The sequence below is a fragment of the Cryptomeria japonica genome, chromosome 10, assembly GCF_030272615.1.
Source record: "Cryptomeria japonica chromosome 10, Sugi_1.0, whole genome shotgun sequence".
Classification (NCBI taxonomy): domain Eukaryota; kingdom Viridiplantae; phylum Streptophyta; class Pinopsida; order Cupressales; family Cupressaceae; genus Cryptomeria; species Cryptomeria japonica.
In genome coordinates, this window is record NC_081414.1 from 283,842,425 (window position 1) to 283,864,935 (window position 22,511).

The window sequence follows — 22,511 nt, forward strand, 5'->3', positions numbered from 1 at the left end:
AATCGAAGTTAAGTGTACACACATAACAGGGGGGCTCAGGCTAACTTTGCACGGTATGCAACAATCAGCTATACACCAAAAGTATGATTTCGGACTTTGCAACAAGTAATCCTGTCAAATCTAGCTCTTCTAACAACATGAAAGCAAATCTAATCTATGAAGAGAGCAAGACCATGCAAATTGCTAAAATAGAACAAGAATACACCATCAAAGTCGAACGATGTATTAAGTTGGCTACTTCAACAATCCTTAGCAACAATCTCAAACAATAATCTCTCCTCCTCAAATGAGGGGGGTCACCCCTTTATATAGGCTCCTGGCATGATAACATGCAAACCCTAATTAGGGTTTTCCCTAAAAGATTCCCCATACATGATGCAACAAGGTGGGAATCTCCAATTAATAACCCATTATGCCCATATACAATTAATTACAATCCTGCCAAAAATGGCACCCATAAAGCATTAATCAACCATTACATTCAAAAAGTGCCCACTATGCAATGAATGTACCCTCATGCAAAAATTGCCCATGATGCCATAAATGCACCATCATCTCCTAAACGTGACAACGACATGCAAAAGGAATCTGCCATAATGCCATATATGTGATGATTGCATGCAAAGAGATGCTTCATCAATTCAGCATGCGTTGACTCGGCTGCCACTTGGCGAGAAAACCTTAGAGAGAGAAAACTTCAGGAAAGAAGAATTTGGTCCATGAAGAATTTTCTTGAAGTTTCTCGAACTTTCCTTGCTCTGGAGGAGATTTTTAATGATTTTCCACCATCTCCTATTTTTAAGGAACTTTCCAAATTAGGGTTCTAGGTTCCAGGAGAGAGAAAATTCTCGAACGAATCCAAATCTGAAAGAATTTTGAAATTTGGATGTGATTTGATGCCCAAAAATGGATTTTTCAAAATTTTTCCTAAGGGGAATTTTTTCGTTCTGTTCATCTACGATTCCTTTCTTGCCTTGGAATTTTCATCTTCTTCCTTAGGCGGAATTTTGATGTCATGGAGGAATTTCATCTTGGAAGGAAAATTCCTCCTTACCTTCGTTTGGCACCCATTCCTTTCCTGGAGCGCATTTTCTCCATGGTGAAGGAATTTTGATGTGGAGGAAAAATTCCTCAACCTCATTTTGACCTCGATTTTACTTTACCCCTCGAGGAAGGAATTCCTTCATGCCTTAGCCAAATTTCACATTTCCCAAGAATTCTGCCCTGAAGGAAGGAATTTCCAACACTTGGTCAATTTTCACTTTCCTGGAATACTGTCCTGAAGGAAGGAATTTTTGAGCTCTTTGAATTCATCATGTCCGTAGGGAGCTTTTTGACCAACTTTTCACATCTCCTATTTTTTAGGACCTTTTATAAAATTTAGGACCCAGGTCCCCAGGAGAGAGAGAATTCTCTCACGATTACAAATCTGCAAAAAATTCTGGATTTCTGATAAGATTTGGTGTCTAAAAATGGATTTTTTAAAATTTCTACTAGGGGGATTTACTGCTTTTTCAATCCATTCCTAACCTTCAATTTCCTCCTTGACCCTTGGATTTTCATGCCTTGGACAAATTTTTTAGTTTCCCGCTTTAGGCATGGAATTCCCCATGTCTTCGAATTTCATCATTTCCTTGATTCTCTTTGACTTAGCCATTTCAACATTCTTCCTTGGCCAGGGCGCAATTCCTCAAGGAGGGAGGAATTCATGAATTTTTTACATTTTCCATGTATTCTTCATTTTCGTGCCCCTTCACAGTGCTTGGGTGGATTTTGACCATGAAGGAGGAATTCACACTTTTTCCATTCCTCCCTGACTTCTCCATTTTGGCGCCCTCTTGAGGAGTAGGGTGGATTTTTGCATAAGGGGAGGAATTCATGATTTGTTGGACTTTCCTTCATCCCTTGGATTTGGCACCTTCCACAATGCTAGGGCGGAATTTTGCACAGGTGAAGGAATTCATCATCTTTCACACTTTCTGTGCATTCTTCATTTTGGAGCCTTAACTCACTCATGGACATATTTTTACATAGGTGGAGGAATTCATGATTCTTTCAGTTCTTCCCTGACCACTCCACTTTGACGCCCTCCTGAGGAGTAGGGTGGATTTTTCCATGTGTGGAGGAATTCATGATTTCCTTTCTTCTTTCTGACTCAGGTGAATTTCCGAGCTTCTTCCTGATTAGGCTAAATTTCTCGAGCTTTCCACTTCAGGAATGGGCTTCCAATACTTAGCCAATTTTGACTTATTCTATTTTCTTTTCAAACCTTCCGGATTTAGAAGTAGTCGTGAATGCTTGATCTTCATTGCTTGCTTGAATGGTCCGGTCAGAAATAAACTTTCCAAAAATAGAAACTTTTAGAACGTCAGCGTTAGACCCCAAAACAGGATACATGAATGACTTACTATAAATAGAAACTTACTAAAAATATTAAGTTTGATTTTTGGCCAAATGAAGACATTCCGGGGCTCAGTAAAATCCCTAAAAAATAGGAACTTTCTAAAAATAGAAAGTTGCTCCATTTTTGCTCAAATTTTACTGGGAGGTTCCTTGAGGGGTCTTGATTCTAGTGATATGTTCAGTTTTTCCAAAACCCTAACAGAAACCCCTAAAATCTAGGACTAAAGGCAGAAACCCTAAAATTGACAAAACAAGCCCTAGACTTCATCAAATTCACTCAAACGAAAAGCAGACTTAATCAATTCAATCCCCCAAACACCTGCAAAGCAAAGAGATTGGAGAGACTGCTGCGAAAAGACCCAAAAACAAAGCCAAAAGACTGAAAGGGCCTAAAAAGAAGGGGGTCCCCATTTACAATGGGGTGATGTGTGAAAACGGTCACAACAGGTCTCTTGTTTATTTCTATTTTCAGTTTTGATTTTGCAAAGCTATAAACTATTTAGAACAATGTAATTTATTGTTGTGAGAGTACTTGATTTTCCCTTGACTTTTACTTATGTCCATAGTGCAAGGATAATAATTATTTCCTCAACATGCTTTACTTCAAAGTTTCTGTGATGATTTACAATTTGGAGGCAAGTTACACTTGGAAAATTTCTTGCTTCCTTACAACTTGTCATAAACATCATTGTAAGAGTTTAATGGGAATGTTCTGTATACATTATATTGTTTACGATTAGGGTGGGAATCTGATCTGTTTTCTAAAGAATATTCTTCTCAAAAGGTTCAAATGAACTGCGATATGGTAAGGTAAATGCTACGTAAGAGTGAATTTGCAGTCGATATTCTTTGTGGAGATATATTTCTTTAAGCAAATCAGAGGTCTTATATAAGATTAAATGATTTTTCTTTTTAAAGTCAATCATTTTCTCTCATGTAACTTGATATGACCTTTTCTGAGTATTATGTGCTAAGATTTTTTGGTTCATCATGCCTAATGTTTTAATTGACAATAATCTTCATTCAGGTGCGATCTGCTACACTAGATACATGGCTTCCAGAGCAAGTTGCCTTTATTCAAAGTAAAATCTTTAGTACTTATTTTCAAATTTGGATACAACTCAGTGTTCTATCAACAATTATACAATACATGTACAATTCAAAAGTCATGATAAATTGCATTTGATTGCAGGCATGGGCAATGCGAAGGCAAATAGTTTTTGGGAAGCAGAACTGCCCCCAAATTATGATCGTGTTGGACTTGAAAATTTTATTCGTGCTAAGTATGTGTAAATGAATAGTATCTCTGTTCTTTCCGATTTCAGTTTAGTTGAGAACTCTTTTAGAGAAATTTTAATGCCATTAGCTCATTTCTACAAAAAGTATTTCTTGTAGTAATCAGCAAAATAATATAATTTCTTACTAACATATGTAGCATTTTATCTAGTTTTACTATCTTCTTTTCATATGCTTTAGGTACGAGGAGAGGAGATGGGTTCCGCGTGACTCCAGATCACCTCCAAGGTTAGTAGATGAGAAACATATTTCTGCAGATAAGCAGTGGACTGTAAATGGTGGAAAGGATCATAGAGGCTATGACCACAGTTGGAATAAAAAACTCATCCAGGAGACTTCAGAAAGAGGTGGGCACCACCTAGGGAATGATGTAGGACCTTCTCATACGGACAATGAAGGTGTGCAAAATCAGGCACAAAAGCATGAAAGCTCTCCATTGCAAGATCCAAAAAAATCACATCAAGTAAGTTTTTCTAATGTATATATTCCATCATATTCATCCTACCATTTCAAAGGGATTTGATGTCATAAAAAGATGTTTTATATCTTTCTTCCTCTGCTTAGTAATGATCATAATCCTTGGTGAAATGGTTCAGTACTCTGTTTGTGTGCATGTATATATGTCAATCCTTTTGTCAATGAAGGACCCGCAGGACTTGGGTCTCAAGTCAAATATTTGACCATTTGATACACATTTGTATGCTTACCAGATAATAATTCTGTCCATTCATCCATCTGTTTATCTATGTCTATGCTAACGTATGCTGGATATACAAAAAATAAAAAGTTGCTTGTCTATCTATTCATCTTCTCATATCCAAACTTTTTTGCTTGGAAATCAAGTGTACAATGCATATATCCTTTATAAAAGTTAATTTTATTTTAACCATTATTGTGCTGATTGAGCTCTATATCATTTGCTACCCATCCTTTCAAATGTCTGTTCACCTCTCATATTCTTCCTGTATAGATTTGCAAAGTCCATTTTATTGCTGAGCTTGGTTATGAGGGTGAAACCCATTGAGTATAAAAATTTCAATATATAAAATATAAGTAAATATAATCAGTTCTTACACAGTTGAATCCAGAAACTAATTATAATCAGCATATTGGACTTTGGAAATCTGATAGATCTAATTGATGCCCTTCATGGGAGGGATTTGTGCTTCATGATGCAAAAGTTCTTACACGATTGAATTCAGAAACTAATTATAATCAGCGTTATGGACTGTGGAAATCTGATAGATCTAAATAAATATAAATTGAAGTGAAGTGAAAAAAAGTGCCCTTTTTCCCACAAGGAGGGTCTCATATGCCCAGGACTTGCATTTTGTTGTGATGTAAAAAGTGACATATTATCATTTGCCTATGGTCATATTATATATATTTTTTGACCGGGAAGCTAGGCATAAGGGAGCCATACCCCATAAAATTGTCTGAATAAAATATTGGAAAAGTTCATGCCCTAAAAATGGGTGCATAAACTGTTCCACAAAATACCTTTGCTGGTAAATCTACTGTATTAATAACAATGTGGAACAAACCTTCCCATCTTAACATGGGAAACAATTTCCTATTACCTAAGAACATCTCATAATTTTTTCCCTTTTGTGGAAGATCTTAACATCATTTGATGCAAGGGCTTTGAAGGGGAGGTCTTCCTTCTCTTAACTTCTGTCCAGCCATGTTTGGGCTGGGCACTGTTTTGTGCTCAACATCTTTTTTTCAGCTGTTCAAAGGGCAATCCAGAAGCTCAGAAGAAGCCACAAGTCCACTACTAATCATGGAGTCATCCAAAAGAGAACTTCCTTTATCTTCACTTTCACTGATCTTCATTTCCTTATTCCTATTTGCCAACAACTCAAGCTGCATATTTTTAGTGCCCTTCAGCACCTGTCGAAGGGATCATAACGGCCGGATTCTCCGACAATGGAGAAGAAGCACAGGAGAGTGGGGAGGCAATGGGTGTTGAATCAGACATCTTCCTTAAGAGCACAACAGAAGCATCCACCGTGTAGTGTTGTGGCAGAGCATCATTCCACCAAGACCCTAGCAAGTTAGAATTCGGCATAGGCCTAGCACAATTTTTCTGTAGAATGCCCTGTTTCATGGCACCTTCAACAGCAGAAGGCTAGACCATCATAATCCAATATCCGAGTCCAAGAGCAATTGGCCACCTTGAAAGTTATACTTGTGGCAAGATCCTTGGATGTGTCCAGATTGACTAAAATGTGAGCAAAAGTTGTGTGGGTGAAATCTAAGGTATCACTGTCAACAGCCAAAAATTCACCTAATGAATTGCCAATGGCTTCAAAGCATGCATTAAACCAAAACTGTAATGGAAGGTTTGGAAGTCTAACACATATGGTTTTAACTTTGAATGGTTTAGAGGATTAAAATTGGGATACCAGGGTTTCAATAGAAGCAAATGTTGCCCCCAAGTCCATCACTCGCTCAAATAGCTTCACAATCCTTCACATTGTCAAAAACTGCAATGAAGAAACCACGAGCATAAGGATATACCTCCAGATTGTCATTTATCATTGGCTTCCAAGCATTGACAATCCACCAATGCAAATCTGGAAGGTTACAAGCCATAAGACAATTGAACTGGTCAATCAGTGCATTAATTGTGAAGAAATGCTCAGCCTTAATTATTTCTTTTGTGACATCCCCAGTGAATTCGAGAACAGGAGAAGAAGCCGCCAATCTTAGAGGTTTAATAAAGTCTGTGGTAACTCGATCTGCCCATGCCTTTGATTGTTTAGGGTGGTTGTCCCATCAGAGGGTTTTGCCCCATTATTGGGGCTTCTGCGAGCTGTAGAAGCCCTAGCAAGATGATCAGGAGCCTTGCAAGATGATTTCGTCCTCTCATTGGGAGCACTGAAACCAATTCCGAGTAATTCCAGATGATTTGAAATACTTTCTAGTTGTGGAGGACAGGGCTTGGGTGGTTAGAAAGAGTGCAAATTAGCAGATTTGCGCCATCGTTGCCTGAGGAGGAGAGCAAACATAGTGGCATCTGTAGGAAGGCATCAGTTTGAACACCCTTACCTGGCTTGTCTCCAGGTCTCCTACAAGAGTCTGCAGCAGGAGGAGGAGGATTCGAGCCATGGGAAGGGTGTGCAGTGGGAGGAGGAAGATGCGAGCCAGGGGAGGGGTGCGCAGCGGTAGACATGGCCAAAAGTAAAGCAGAAGTCTTATGGTCATATTATATATTACTCTTTAGCCAATCCTTGCTATTTAAAGTGCATTTTATTTGTGGACTTAAATTGACATTGGGATTTAAGTACTTCAAGTATGGTATTGCGGATGTTGTATTTGAACAACCATATACTTAAATTATCTTTAAATGATGGTCAAACAATTTTAATCTGTTTAACTATAGCATGATTAAAGTAATCTGGATTTTTATTTCAAGTAAATCAATCAAAGAACATAATTGTGGCCAGTAGTTGGCTGTAATTTGAAACTGTTTAACTATAGCACAATTAAAATAATCTGAAGTTTTCTTTTGAGTAATAGCAATTGAAAATCATAATTTTGGAAATTAGTTGTCAGCAACCTACATAATCTACAAGCAGTAGTTTAATTTTAATCTGATTAAATATGCCCACTTTTACTTCAGTTGCCTCCTGAACCTACACTTGCACTTTCAAATTTCATGGACTAGATACATATGGGAAGTGCTTCCCTGTTTTTTTTTGTAAGTTTGCTCAAATAAAATAAAATAAATTTGAAGTTTGGTCTTGAATATGTAGACTTAATGAAATATGGTCTCTAAAATTTCTCTGAGATTTTTGGTGGCTGTTTGTCTCACTTTACCTTGGCTGTCTGGAAGAGAGATTATTCTGGGAGATGCTAAAGCAAACCAAGTAAAATTTGGTTTGTTAGTCCTGCAATTCCCAATCAATTCCCTGAAACCATAATGGCTATCGGGAGTTGAGATATGGTCTATGAAAAATAGTGCACTATCATTCTATTTCTCCTTGTACACAGGACATGAGTTTTGGGTTTGTATTTTCAGATCCTATGACCACTGCGTTTAGCAACTGTATTTCACTGTAATGTGGAACTAGGAATTGAGGTATTACACTTTATTACAATGAAAATATGATCTGCCTGATGAAATCTCTGTTTTGGTGCTGCATAATGATATGGATGACAATATGCGTTGACTTATATAATATCATTGCTTGCTACAAAAACCTAATGATCAAGGTGCACAAACTGGATGATGCATTTGAGAAAGTGCAAAATTTCATTGAAATAGGATTTTCTTTCTATGGACAGGAGGAATGAAGTTTCTTTGTGGATCCATCTTCTACTCTATGCTTAAGACAAATTACTAGCAAAGTTGGAAGCCTTATCCTAGATGATATAACATCTATGCTGGAGCTTTGATGAAATGATAATTTTGAATATGTAGCGAATATGTCAAGTGGGCTATATCGTATAATTGCACAACATAGAAAACCCCAAAGCTGCATGAATTAGTTGATGCCTTTGGCAAAAGGTATTCTATTCCTCAAAATGCAACTGTTTTTCCTTCCATCGGGAACAAGTTTGATCGTTTTTGTCAAGTACATCTTTTAGCTATGTTCCATGGAGTCTCGAGACAGGGGATGCCAAATCAATTATCTGCATCTATGAGAGAAGTAACAGTATCCAAAGACCATTTAGGGCTACTAGTCTCTTGGATCTGTTGAAAGGATGTGGCCAACCTAGGGGCTCTAGAATCTCGACTAGCCACATGTAAGGATTTGTGCTGAAGGGTGACAACCTCCTAAAGATAAAGAGCCAACACCACTAGTCTGGATATTTAAAGAGAGTAGAGAGATTGTTGCTCGAGTTTCGAGAGAGGTGGTTATATCCTAAGTCACAGGATATGGCGATTTTCGTGGATGATGTTCGAATTTAATCGAATTTCAAACTTTCATTAAAAAAAATCGAATTTAATCGAATTTTCTCTATAAAGCACTGCTATCCGCCTCGAAACACAACTCAGCTGGTCGTGGGTATTCTTTGTATATGTTTTGTATCTATTGGGTCATGGGTGTCTGCAACTGCTGGGTCGCCCTTGAATTTTCTCCAACAAGGGTCCTGTTGACGTGTATTTTGTACACAATCATACACAGAATAAAATACCCAAAGGCATCTTATCCTCTCTTGAATAAAGTCGCTAACTGCTGAAGATTTCGCAAGAAGGATCAGTTAGGATGACTCCAATGTTCTGGTAAGTAGGGTCTCTACGTGTGGATAAGCACCAGTGGTCGTTGTGATTTGCTGTGTCCTCAAGGGGGATATCGCCCTTGTCCCTTACTTAGGGACAGGAGCGAACTTTATGTTTTCTCTTTGACCTTTGCATTTTCGAGCCTCAATCTTCATCATGAGGGAAGCAATGATGTCGTTTCTTCATTCCACTTTTATTTCACTTGGCTTTTACAAGGCGTTTTAATGTTTGAAGGATTATCGCCCTGGTCCCTTGGTGAGGGACAGGAGCGATCCCTATGTTCTAGCTCGAAATTCTTCGTTCTTAACCTTAACTCCTCGTTCATTGCCTTCCAAACGATACTCTTGATCTTGTGTATCTTTGCCTTGTCATGATTTTGAAGGAAAATGAATGATCTTGTGCAAATCGCCCTGGTCCCTGACTGAGGGACAGGAGCGATGTTGTCTCCTTGGCTCAATTGATCACCTTTTGACGTTTGATTTCTTTGCATATCGTCTTCTTAAGACACCTTAGACCCTGTGCAACCTTATACAACCTTGACTTGGCGTGATTTTTGAAGGATTTGGCCAATATGGTAATTATCGCCCTGGTCCCTGACTGAGGGACAGGAGCGAACTTGGGCATCCTGGGCTCATCCTTGTTCTTGTCAACACGCACTTGCCTTCACCATGTAGAATGAGGTCCTTTGATCCCTCTTGGACACTTGAAACTTGATAAACCTTCAAAACCCAAGCCTTCATGAAGATTTCGCTTTGGTCCCTGACTGAGGGACAGGAGCGAATTTGCATGTGCAAGCTTAATTACACTTTGCCAACTTCTAAACTTATCTTCAACGGTCTTGTAGTGTCCCCTTTCATTCATCTTTGGCTTGGAATTCATTCAAACTTGGCGAAAAATTGACCTAAGGCAAAAATCGCTCTGGTCCCTGACTGAGGGACAGGAGCACCTAGGCCAATTTGGAGTTCATTAGGTGTCTTGTAATCTTCAATATTGTCTTCAATGAATCCGTTACACCATCTTTGCTTGCCTTAAACCTAAAACTTGTTTGCTTTTTTGCCTAAAACATGTCTCATGAGGAATTTCGCTCTGGTCCCTGGGAGAGGGACGGGAGCTACACTGAATTTTGCCCTGGTCCCTGACTGAGGGACAGGAGCGATTTATCATTTTGGGTCCATTTTCCTTCACGAAGGCACTTCAAGTTATATTCAACTGATAAAACATATCTCCTATGATCTCTTCAAATCGTCAAGTTGTTCAAATCCTGCAAGGACAAGGCAATGTTTGATTTCAAGCTCCGGTCCTTCACTGAGGGACAGGAGCGATTTTTACTCCTGGGGCATTTCCGTGCTCATGAAATTCTTCAAATTATATTCAACGGAAAGATCATGCCTCCCTTTACCACTTTCAATCGAAAAATCATCTTGATCCTGCAGAGACAGTAAGATTTTGAGGAACGAGCTCCGGTCCTTCACTGAGGGATAGGAGCGAATTTGTTCCTACAGGCCAAAATATCAAGATTTTGGGATTTTAATCACTTCACAAGGCAAAAATAAGACCTTTCCAATACCCGGGATCAATCATCAAAATTTTCAAAGTTTGGTCAAAATCACTCAATTGGACAAAATTCGCAATTTCATCATTCACACTTAGACAAATTTAGACTCTGCATCCAAAATTCCAATTGAAAATAGACCAACTCACTTAGCCTCTGGCGAATTCACTTTATTCAAAATTACATCCTACGAGAGGAAGCTCAAAAAAGCTCTCAAGACTGACTGGACTCTGGCCTGAAAAGATCAAAACGGGAACCCTAAGGCTTGACCCTAATCCAGACAACTGACAAACTACCAAAACCCTAAAAAGCAAAGCGAAAGGTGAGCAAAAACGAGCAAAAAAGAGGGGGCCCCCATTTAAATGGGGCGATGTGTGAAATGGTCACAACATCTGGCGACACCACTGAGAAATGTTGAAAAACATTTGGGAATCAATCTTTCTAAAAGAAAGACTTAGAAAACCTCATTCAACAAAACCAAGAGTTAAGAAACACTTACAAGAAGAGACCATCATATTGAGACAAAGTATCAAGTCCACAGTTACCCTTGTGTGTGCAAATGCGTTAATTCCCCTCAACAAGGCAGTCATAATCTTCAGGTTCCCTTGTGATAAGCTACGTAGTTTGTCTAGACTCCAAAAGCATCTTGGATAGAGCCTCGTTGCCAGTCAGACGTCCATAGTCCCGACGAGGTTATCGCCGCAAGCTCACGAACATTGCTCCATTGCCAGCCAGGCGTCTATAGCCCCGATGGAGTTACTCGTAAATTCCCTTTAGCCAATTTGATATTTCCTTTTAGCTCATTCTCTTTTCTTTTGATTTTTCTTTTCATTTTCTCATCTTTTCTTTTGATACCGCTTTTTAGTCCCGTCAATTCTTTGGCTCGTGAGTAGTGAAGCTCACTAGGGTTTGAGGATTGCGGTGGCGCTGAAGTTAGACTTTAGATTTTTCACTGATCACAGCTTCGCCTGGAAACCATAACGACTCGGAGATTATAAGTGTGTAAAGATATAATAACTGGAGGACAAAAATACGTGAGTTCAATAATCTAATCTTACTTCAATGCAAATACGTCCTGACTCAAAGCTTTATTAAAAGAAACTCTCTTTGTAATTCCAAAAGACCTCATGATTGTCCAAATGCAACCAACAACCTAGCGGGAAGTCAGAGCGTTACATGACGAAATCACCCAATTCAAATGGATACCCCTCAGGGCAAAACAACTAACCTAAGACAAAACACCTAAACAAAGAACGAAAACAAAGCAAAGGCAAACCAAAACGAAAGACAAGCAAACAAACGGAAAACAACGAAAGCAAACTAAACTAACTATGTACAAGGGAAGGCCATAGGCATCTCAGGATTGAAAATAATGTTTGAGATACCTCCCATTGACAGGCAATGAGATGTCTTCTCCAGTTAAAGTCTTCAACCTAAATGCATTTTCACCCAAAATCTCTGAAATTTGATAAGGACCTTTCCAAAGCTTATCAAACTTATCATGCTCTCCTCTTTTCTCGTGTGCTTTGTCCCAGTACAGGACAAGATCTGAAATTTGGAACGCCTTGACTCTAGCTTGTCGATCAAACCATCTTTTCACCACTCCTTGGTGTTTTGCAAAAGTTTCTAATGCTTGATCTCTCTTTTCTTCCAGATTCATTAACTGCGTCAATCGAGCTTGAACAGCATCAGTGTCCTCCATGTACTCTTGAATAAATCTCAAAGTCGGGATCCTGAGTTGCATGTGGAAGACTGGGTCTTGACCATAAACCAAAAAATAAGGTGAAATTCCTAATGCGTTCTTGGTCCTGATTCTGTCTGCCCATAAGGCGGATCTTAACTGGGTGTGCCATTCTCTTGGACTTCTTTCTAGCAATTTCTTGATAACGCTGAGTAAATTCTTGTTGGTTGACTCAGCTAACCCATTACCCTGAGGATAATAATTTGATGAAAACTTGAGGGTTATTCCATATTCAAAAGCCCAATTCGAGAATTTCAATGATGTGAATGCCGAGCCATTGTCGCAAACCAACGCATAAGGACATCCAAACCTTGTGATTATATTTTCTTCCAGGAATTTGATTACAACTTCAGTGGTGCAAACCTTAAGTGCTTGTGCCTCTGACCATCTGGTACAATAATCTGTAGCTGTGATGATGTACTTATGTTGTGCTGAGGATGCGGGGTTGATAACACCAATAAAATCCATTCCCCATTTGGCAAATGGTCTAGCTTCAATCACTGGATTCAGTGGCATGGCAGGATTCCTTTCTCTAAAAGCTGCGACTTGGCATGTGTGGCAAGTCCTGATATGATTAAATGTATCTTTGAAAAGTGTAGGCCAGTAATATCCTGCCCTTAGGATCTGGTGAGCTGTAGCGAGGTTGGCTCCATGTCCGGTTCCAAACTTGGAATGGAAATGTTCGATTATCTGTTTAGCTTCATCTTTGCCAACGCACCTCAGGTATACTCCTTCATGATTTCTGCGATATAGAACAGATCCTTGAAGCATGTAGTGTTGACACTTCATTCTTAGTGCTCTCTTTTGTGTGGGTGTCATGCGAACGGGACATCTGTGATTAAGCAAGTATGTCACAATATCTTTATACCATTCATCAGGTGTGACGTCTTCTAATTCATAAACTTGCTGGACTAATCCTGGTCCATCAATTGCCAATGTTTGTGTCAAAGCTTGTCCTCGAACAAGTTTCATGGGCTGGATCTCAATATCAAATTCTTGGATAATGGCGACCCACTTGCCTCTTCTTTCTCCTAATTCATTTTGCATGAGAAGAGTCTTGACTGCTGCATCAGGCACTATTGCATAAATTTTGGCCCTCAGGAGGTAATGTCTGAATTTCTTAACGGCCTTTACTAGGGCGTATGCTTGCTTTTCAATGTTGGGATATCTGAGTTCTGCATCTTTCAACGGGGTGCTCATAAATGCAATTGGATTTTCATCCCTTTCTTCACTTCTCTGGGTGAGAATGGCGGCACAAGTGTAGTCAGAAGCGAAGGAATATAAATAGAAGGGCTTGAGATAATCAGGACTGATTAATACTGGTGCTTCTGTGATAGCCGTCTTAATTTCCTCGAATGCCCTCTTGGCTTGTGGAGACCATTCAATCTTTGCGTCCTTCTTCAACATTTCGTTCAAAGGTCTGACAATCTCGGCAAATCCGGTAATGAATTTTCTAACGAAGTTAATCTTGCCGAAAAATGATTTGAGTTCTTTCTTGCTAGCTGGCAAATTGATAGTGGATATGGCCTTTACTCTTTCAGGATCGATGGAGATTCCTCTTTCTGAAATGACATGTCCTAAAAGCTTTCCTTTTGTCACTCCAAATATACATTTCTTTGGATTGAGAGAGACACCATATCTTCTGCACCTTTGGAAAACTCTCCTCAAGTCGTCCACGTGATCTTCTCTTTGCCTGGAGAAAACTGTGATATCATCCATATATATAACAATGCACTTCCCTATTAAGTCTCTGAAAGCGATATCCATAGCTCTCTGGAATGTGGCCCCGGCATTTATAAGTCCAAAAGGCATTCTCTTGTATGCAAATGTTCCCCATTTGGTAGTGAAAGCAGTCTTTAGTCGATCTTCAGGTTCGACTAGAACTTGGTTGTATCCTGAATATCCATCTAGAAAAGACATCATCTGCGACCCGTTGACAATCTGCAACACCTCATCTAGTGATGGTAGCGGATAATTATCTTTCTCTGATGCTCGGTTGAGATTTTTGAAATCAACACACAATCTGATTTCTCCATTTTTCTTTCTGACAGGTACCAAGTTGGCGACCCACGTCGAGTGTCTTACTGGGAAGATGATCTTGGCCGAAAGCAGTTTCTTTACTTCTTGATATATCAAGGGTTCCAATAAAGGATTAACCGGTCTTTGTCTCTGTCTGAATGGCTTGCTTCCTGGCTTCAACGGAATTGTATGAGTAATAATCGCAGTGTCATAGGTCTTGAGATCTTCATAACTCCATGCAATGACATCTGGGAAATCTCTCATGTTTTTCAGGATTCCATTTCTTTTAGTTGTGGTACAGGACTTTCCAATGAAGACATTCTTAGCTTGTATATCATCACCTAAATTGATCGTGTCACACATGTTTCCTTCCATGCTGTGGTTCTTCTTTTCTTTCAGCTTGTCAGGATCAAAAATTCTCTCCAATTCTACCATTCCTTTTGGAATAGTGTTTGTCTTTAAATTCAAGACACCTTCGGCATCAAATTCTGCTTCTCCCACTTCTTCTTCATCAATGATCTGGGCTATGAAGACATCTGTGTTAGTTAAGAACTCCAGGATGTGCTTGTCGTCTTCGAAAACTTGAAAATTGGTGATGTTATCTGGGACCGAAGGAACTGATACTAACTCGACTGTGAACTTCTTCAATCCTTCCATTGCTAATGGTATCAATGAATTGGTGGCCTGTGCAAGGGAATTCGCCACTTGATTCTGATGTCTGTATATAGAATTGATATTGAAAGCTTCAAAACTCTCAATGAGATCCCAGACTCGATTACTGTATCTGGTCAATCTTTTGTCGTGGCAAACATACTGTTTCCTGATTTGCCTTATAACTATTTCTGAGTCTCCATATACTTGCAATATTTTGGCCCCCTTTTTGATGGCTAATAATAGTCCATGAATCAAGGATTCATATTCAGCTACGTTGTTGGTGCAAGGAAATTGTAATCGGTGAGCGGCAAGGTAGGTTTCTCCTGTCGGACTAATTAATTCGAAGCTGGCTCCAGATCCTTGTTTGGACTTAGATCCATCAAACCTTAATGTCCATATTGCATTTTCTTGATTTTCCGTCTCCGTGCCTTCCTGACTTTCAGTTGATATGTCGGATAAAGTTTCATCTTCTGTAGAGCTTTCATCCTCTGAATCTTGAATTTCTTCTAAGATCAATGTCTGTGGGGCTCGTTTGTATACTTGTTCTAATGTGGTTTGGCATAAAGCACAAGATAGTTCCGAATGGACGGCATTGTGTATTCTACACCAATTTGGAAGAAGCAAATCTCGGACGGATGCTAAGTTGCCAAGTTGCACACTTTGTTGGATGTTTCTATGTACGAACCTCCTGAAATTTTCAAACATTCCTTCATCTTCCTGGTCGGATCCTTGATCACTTTCAATGACCATCTCTGTCGATTCCATCACTTCTTGTTGGCTATCTTCATCTTGTACGTTTTGTATCATCAGGATTTCTTCCACTTTAGGCTTGTATGTTCCTAGATCGGATTCTAAAAACAGGACTTCATTGTCTTCCCCGTACTCAGTTATCATCAATCTCAACCTTGGAGTGCTATCGATCTTGATTTGATTCGGGACTCCTCTCCATGGTAACCACATGTGTGCGAAATCAGTTGATACATACCCATTCAATTTTCGCGACCAATCTCTACTCAGGAGCATCCCATATGAATCTGGAATATCCACCACTGATATGTCTATGAAATTTTGTACTCTTGGGTCCGCAGCCAATTGCATGTGGATATTGTTCAACTCGCCCATGACTGGAACTTCTGTCTTGTCTAGTTGAGTGACCTTTCTCTTGGTAGGAGCGGGAGTTATTCCTAGTCTTTGACAGACAGCCAGGGGCATCACATTACTGGAAGCTCCTGAATCATAAAGGCAATTGTGTAATAATTTTCCGAAAATTCTAACTGATAGCAAGAACGGGGCCGGTTCGTCTTTTCCTTGAGAAGGGGTTGAAGAATCTTCATTGGGTTCTTGATGTTTTACTTCATTGACTTTTGAATGATCGTCCTTTGCTAGACTCTGCTCTCTTGAATGATCTGTTTTGTTTATGGATTTTCCTTTCTTGACCACATCTCTCTTAACTGCAACTTCCTTTTCTGGAAGAATCTGGTTAGTGGCGAGGCCCTCTTTGACAGTGGATTGAGTTTTCTTAGTCTCGCCCCTTTTGAGTAATACCTTTCCTTCCAACATATCTTCCTTTTTGGCTGGGAAGGTTATGGTCTGGACCAGGCATTCATTTTGTTCAGATTGTCCTTGGTCAGTGGCTTCTTCTTGGGTCACATTAATAGTGGCTCGAGTCTTGTTGGTTGAGTCCTGAACATTTGACCTTACCGTACTAGACTCACTTAGGCTATTGATGACTGCGTCTTTGATTTCTGAGACTTTGAGCAACTCGTAGAGTGGTAGACTAACTTTAACTTTCTTGAGTTCATCTAACACCAATGCGGCCAATCTTTTCATTTCATTGCCCACGGGGGGTGCAATATTTCTCTGTCTGTATTCTTGCGTGTTTTGCGGATACTCCGGAATGTTGCTGGCTTGGGGATCCGGCGGAGTAGAGAAATTGTTTGGAGGGATCGATGTAGTTAGAGGTTCTTGATTTCTCTGATTTCTATGATAGACTCTTTGGTTCACACCTCCCGAAGATTGGTGAAATACCTCTTTTATCCCTTCAACTAGGACACTGTTGTTCAATGGTGGAAAATAATACTCTGGATCTTCAATGGGTCCATTTGCAGATGCAGGTGGGAACTGGGATCCTGGAGGTACCATTGGTCCATTGGCAGATTTGGTGGAAATCTCCCATTTTGTGCTTGACTAATTTCTTCTTGTGAATACTTGCAGCTTTCAACAATCATGGCTTGACCGTACTGCGTGGTTGGGACCATTTCGTACCCTGTTGTGGGCGGATTTTCGGGTGGATCAGTGCTGCGCATCTCTTGTTGGAAAATGTTGGCCGCGATCTTGAATTCAGGACACTGCAACTTAGAGTGTTGGTTCGTATTGTGGAGTCTGCACCAACTGGACAAGGCTGCCTCTGCTAGAAACACTTTGCTTGTAGAAGGATTTTCTTGATTCTGCGAATTTGGTGGGTTATCTAGTGGCGTCACCACATTTCCATTATTGGGAGCCGTATTCCATGGTCTCCTCTGGAAGCCTTGGGTTATTATTTCCTTGATAATTATTTCTGAAACCTTGATTGTTTCCTTGGAAATTTTGATTGTTCGTATGTTGACCATGGTTGATCCTTTGCATGCTTTGGAGTTGATTATTCTGGTTCCTCAGGTGAGTCACCTCGGTTGATAGCTTCTTGACTTGTTCAATCAACTCTTTCATTTCGTCTTTTTCTTCTTGTGTCCTTGACGAGCTTGTGGCATTTTGCAGGTACACAGGTTGTGCTGGTGGAGCTTGTGAAATTGGAACTCCAGGGTGAAGGACCAACTGATTTGCCGGCTGTACGCTCGGATATGTTGCTTGTGGAATCGGATTCATGACTGGAGTCTGGTTAGCTAATGCCATTCCAACTGACTGCATCTGATTTGGTGCTGCGACAGGTCCCATGTGTAGTAGTGGTCCAGTGATATTCTGTCCCATGTGCTTACTAACTTCAATTGCCTTTGCATATGCTGCATTTAGATCATTCGGGGTCGGATGCGTCCTTACAAACATAGCAGTGAGATGATCTAAAGCTCCATAATAGATTTCCCTTGGGTCCGCAATGAGATAAGGATGCCGTAGCATCGTGTATGCACGGTGAAACCTGTTGTGAAAGAAGTGATGGGCTCATGTTCTCTCCTTCGGACTTCAACAAATTGTCTATATAACTCAGCTGGTGTGGTTGGTATACCAAACTTGGCAATGAATGCATCTTTCATCGCGTCCCAAGTCCTGATTGACCCTGTAGGCAAGTGAATGAACCAAAAGTATGCCTCTTCTCCCAATGAGTAGGGAAAAAGCCTACATGCTACATCTCCATATTCAATTTGTCTGTTACGAAGAAGGTCTTCGAACATCTTGATATGATCTTCTGCCGTGCGATGGAAATCACTGACATTGAACTTGGAACATAAATGCTTTGGATTCTTTGGCATATCATGATAGACTGCAAATTCCAACGGTGATGGATTGTTAATTAACCAAGTCGCGCCATTAAGTACATGAGGAGGAGGAGGAGGGAGCGGAGCTCGTTGAGCCATCGTACTCTTTGAAGTTTGAGAGTTTGAAACTGGACTTGATGAACTAGCTTGGTCTTTTGTTTGAGAAATTGCCTGGATACTTGATTGGATCGCCGCTTGTACTTGTTCTTGAAGAACTTGTGATGATTCAGGAGATCCTTCCAATCTTAGTTCAAATTCTTTGGGAGTGTCTTCTCTTTTGACTCGCTTCGCCTTTGAAGTAAACTGAAGCTCACTTAGATTCTTGACACCTGGTGTTGACCTTAATAATCTTTGATGTTTCTCGGGGCGAGAAAGAACCAATGCGATCCAGCGTGAAGTCTTGCGAAGATTATTGTGGATTCCTTTGATTGCGAAGTTCTCTAGCTACGACCCTTTGATGTTCTTCGGCTCTATCTTCTTCTTGTTCCAAAACGATTCTGACTCTGTTATACTCAACTTCACTTCTCCTTACGTTCCACACTCCTTGATTCAATCCTGAAACGATATCTTCTTGAGTGTTGCCTATCTGCAAATTTGGTTGCAATACTTGATTCAATCCTTCATGTGGCAACACCATCGTGATTCATGATCATGTTTGCAATGTATTCTTCTTCAAAATTTTTCGGACTTCGGAAACTAAGGCCCTCCTTCTAGCGCCAATTCTGTTGACGTGTATTTTGTACACAATCATACACAGAATAAAATACCCAAAGGCATCTTGTCCTCTCTTGAATAAAGTCGCTAACTGCTGAAGATTTCGCAAGAAGGATCAGTTAGGATGACTCCAATGTTCTGGTAAGTAGGGTCTCTACGTGTGGATAAGCACCAGTGGTCGTTGTGATTTGCTGTGTCCTCAAGGGGGATATCGCCCTTGTCCCTTACTTAGGGACAGGAGCGAACTTTATGTTTTCTCTTTGACCTTTGCATTTTCGAGCCTCAATCTTCATCATGAGGGAAGCAATGATGTCGTTTCTTCATTCCACTTTTATTTCACTTGGCTTTTACAAGGCGTTTTAATGTTTGAAGGATTATCGCCCTGGTCCCTTGGTGAGGGACAGGAGCGATCCCTATGTTCTAGCTCGAAATTCTTCGTTCTTAACCTTAACTCCTCGTTCATTGCCTTCCAAACGATACTCTTGATCTTGTGTATCTTTGCCTTGTCATGATTTTGAAGGAAAATGAATGATCTTGTGCAAATCGCCCTGGTCCCTGACTGAGGGACAGGAGCGATGTTGTCTCCTTGGCTCAATTGATCACCTTTTGACGTTTGATTTCTTTGCATATCGTCTTCTTAAGACACCTTAGACCCTGTGCAACCTTATACAACCTTGACTTGGCATGATTTTTGAAGGATTTGGCCAATATGGTAATTATCGCCCTGGTCCCTGACTGAGGGACAGGAGCGAACTTGGGCATCCTGGGCTCATCCTTGTTCTTGTCAACACGCACTTGCCTTCACCATGTAGAATGAGGTCCTTTGATCCCTCTTGGACACTTGAAACTTGATAAACCTTCAAAACCCAAGCCTTCATGAAGATTTCGCTCTGGTCCCTGACTGAGGGACAGGAGCGAATTTGCATGTGCAAGCTTAATTACACTTTGCCAACTTCTAAACTTATCTTCAACGGTCTTGTAGTGTCCCCTTTCATTCATCTTTGGCTTGGAATTCATTCAAACTTGGCGAAAAATTGACCTAAGGCAAAAATCGCTCTGGTCCCTGACTGAGGGACAGGAGCACCTAGGCCAATTTGGAGTTCATTAGGTGTCTTGTAATCTTCAATATTGTCTTCAATGAATCCGTTACACCATCTTTGCTTGCCTTAAACCTAAAACTTGTTTGCTTTTTTGCCTAAAACATGTCTCATGAGGAATTTCGCTCTGGTCCCTGGGAGAGCGACGGGAGCTACATTGAATTTCGCCCTGGTCCCTGACTGAGGGACAGGAGCGATTTATCATTTTGGGTCCATTTTCCTTCACGAAGGCACTTCAAGTTATATTCAACTGATAAAACAAATCTCCTTTGATCTCTTCAAATCGTCAAGTTGTTCAAATCCTGCAAGGACAAGGCAATGTTTGATTTCAAGCTCCGGTCCTTCACTGAGGGACAGGAGCGATTTTTACTCCTGGGGCATTTCCGTGCTCATGAAATTCTTCAAATTATATTCAACGGAAAGATCATGCCTCCCTTTACCACTTTCAATCGAAAAATCATCTTGATCCTGCAGAGACAGTAAGATTTTGAGGAACGAGCTCCGGTCCTTCACTGAGGGACAGGAGCGATTTTGCTCCTACAGGCCAAAATATCAAGATTTTGGGATTTTAATCACTTCACAAGGCAAAAATAAGACCTTTCCAATACCTAGGATCAATCATCAAAATTTTCAAAATTTGGTCAAAATCACTCAATTGGACAAAATTCGCAATTTCATCATTCACACTTAGACAAATTTAGACTCTGCATTCAAAATTCCAATTGAAAATAGACCAACTCACTTAGCCTCTGGCGAATTCACTTTATTCAAAATTACATCCTACAAGAGGAAGCTCAAAAAAGCTCTCAAGACTGACTGGACTCTGGCCTGAAAAGATCAAAACGGGAACCCTAAGGCTTGACCCTAATCCAGACAACTGACAAACTACCAAAACCCTAAAAAGAAAAGCGAAAGGTGAGCAAAAACGAGCAAAAAAGAGGGGGCCCCCATTTAAATGGGGCGATGTGTGAAATGGTCACAACAGGTCGCTATTCTGATAATTTATTAGAAGTACACATATATTTAAAAATAAACAAAATTATAGAAGGCGAATTTTATCAGATTTTTTTTCGAATTTTTCCCTTGTCGAATTTCATCCGAATTTCATGGCTGTCAAATTCGAATTCGAATTCGAACCTTGTGACTTAGGTTATATCTCCTTTGAATCTCGTAATAAATGGGGCATCTAAGGATGAAATGTTCATTTGTCTCAACTTCCTAGAGAGAGAAAATACAATATATTTAGTAAGGAAAGGAATATGTTGATCTGTTTCAACTTGTAGTTGATAGGAAAAAACACTCATTTTGCCAAGGGGAAACTTCAAGCCATGTGTCCAATGATGCTAGAGATAATGAAGGTGGCAAGATGTACCATCTTCAGCTTATAAGAAATGCTTAGTTCAAAAAGAAAACTTCGGTTTGAGAGCACAAGAGGGGAGGTTCAAATGACATGGATGTACTACTTGTAAATGTCCTTTCTAGCAGCTTTGGTGATGGTCTCTTTCAAAGGAAGGAGGTGAGGAGAAGCGTCTAATACATGAAAGGAGGTAGTTTGTTGATAGAGATTGCAATAGAAAGAGCAAGCTAGCCTCGGTATACCAACAATGATGGTGCTGAATTGGACCTTGTGAGACAATCTTTTTAGAAGAGCAAAGAGCCAAATACGGATATCTATCATGAATAGAAGCAGAGTCACCAAGGGATCTGAGTTTGTGTATGTAGAAAGTAAGCTGGAAGATATTCTCGAGATGCAATGGCTGAGCAACAAACTATATTTGGATAATGCTCTGAGGATTAATATGTTTGCACCTAATAAGATGTTGCTGCATGGTAGTTTGGACCCCCTTAATAATGGTTTAATCAACGGATCCCAAGCTAGGCTCCCAAACTTCTGAGCTGTACAAAGTTGTGGGCTTAATGATAGTACCAAAAAGACACATCTTTGGAGGGATATCCTGGAAGCTGATTGGAAACATCGACATTCCAAGAGACAGAGAGAGAGAGAGAGAAAGGCATATCCCTTACAAAGATGTGAATGTGAGTTGAGCTTCATCTTGACGGAGGGACTAGAGAATTGTACTCCCAAGCATGTGTTAGTGAATGTGATCTCCAAGTCTACCTTGATAAAAGAATTGGAATTTTGAAAGATGTTTGGAGATATTGAAAATCGGGACCTTAGTTTTACTGAGTTTCACTACATCACAAAAATAAGTAAGGGCACAAAGTTATTGTTGTAAACCTTCAGAAGAGAGATAAGAGAGCAACATCATCGACAAGAAGTAGAATGGCGATAACCACCCCATATAAAGTGCAACTATTTCCCATGTGCATGTAT

General features: G+C 40.1%; 1 protein-coding gene across 1 annotated transcript in view; it reads left to right on the forward strand.

Moving 5' to 3' along the window:
* LOC131055534 (ADP-ribosylation factor GTPase-activating protein AGD5) overlaps positions 1-22,511 on the forward strand; it is a 61,006-nt gene that overhangs the window by 35,327 nt on the left and 3,168 nt on the right. Inside the window, exons 4-6 of the mRNA XM_057990001.2 lie at positions 3,431-3,485; positions 3,596-3,686; positions 3,880-4,162. Coding sequence (XP_057845984.2) covers positions 3,431-3,485; positions 3,596-3,686; positions 3,880-4,162 — 429 coding nt within the window. The remainder of the gene's footprint in view (positions 1-3,430; positions 3,486-3,595; positions 3,687-3,879; positions 4,163-22,511) is intronic.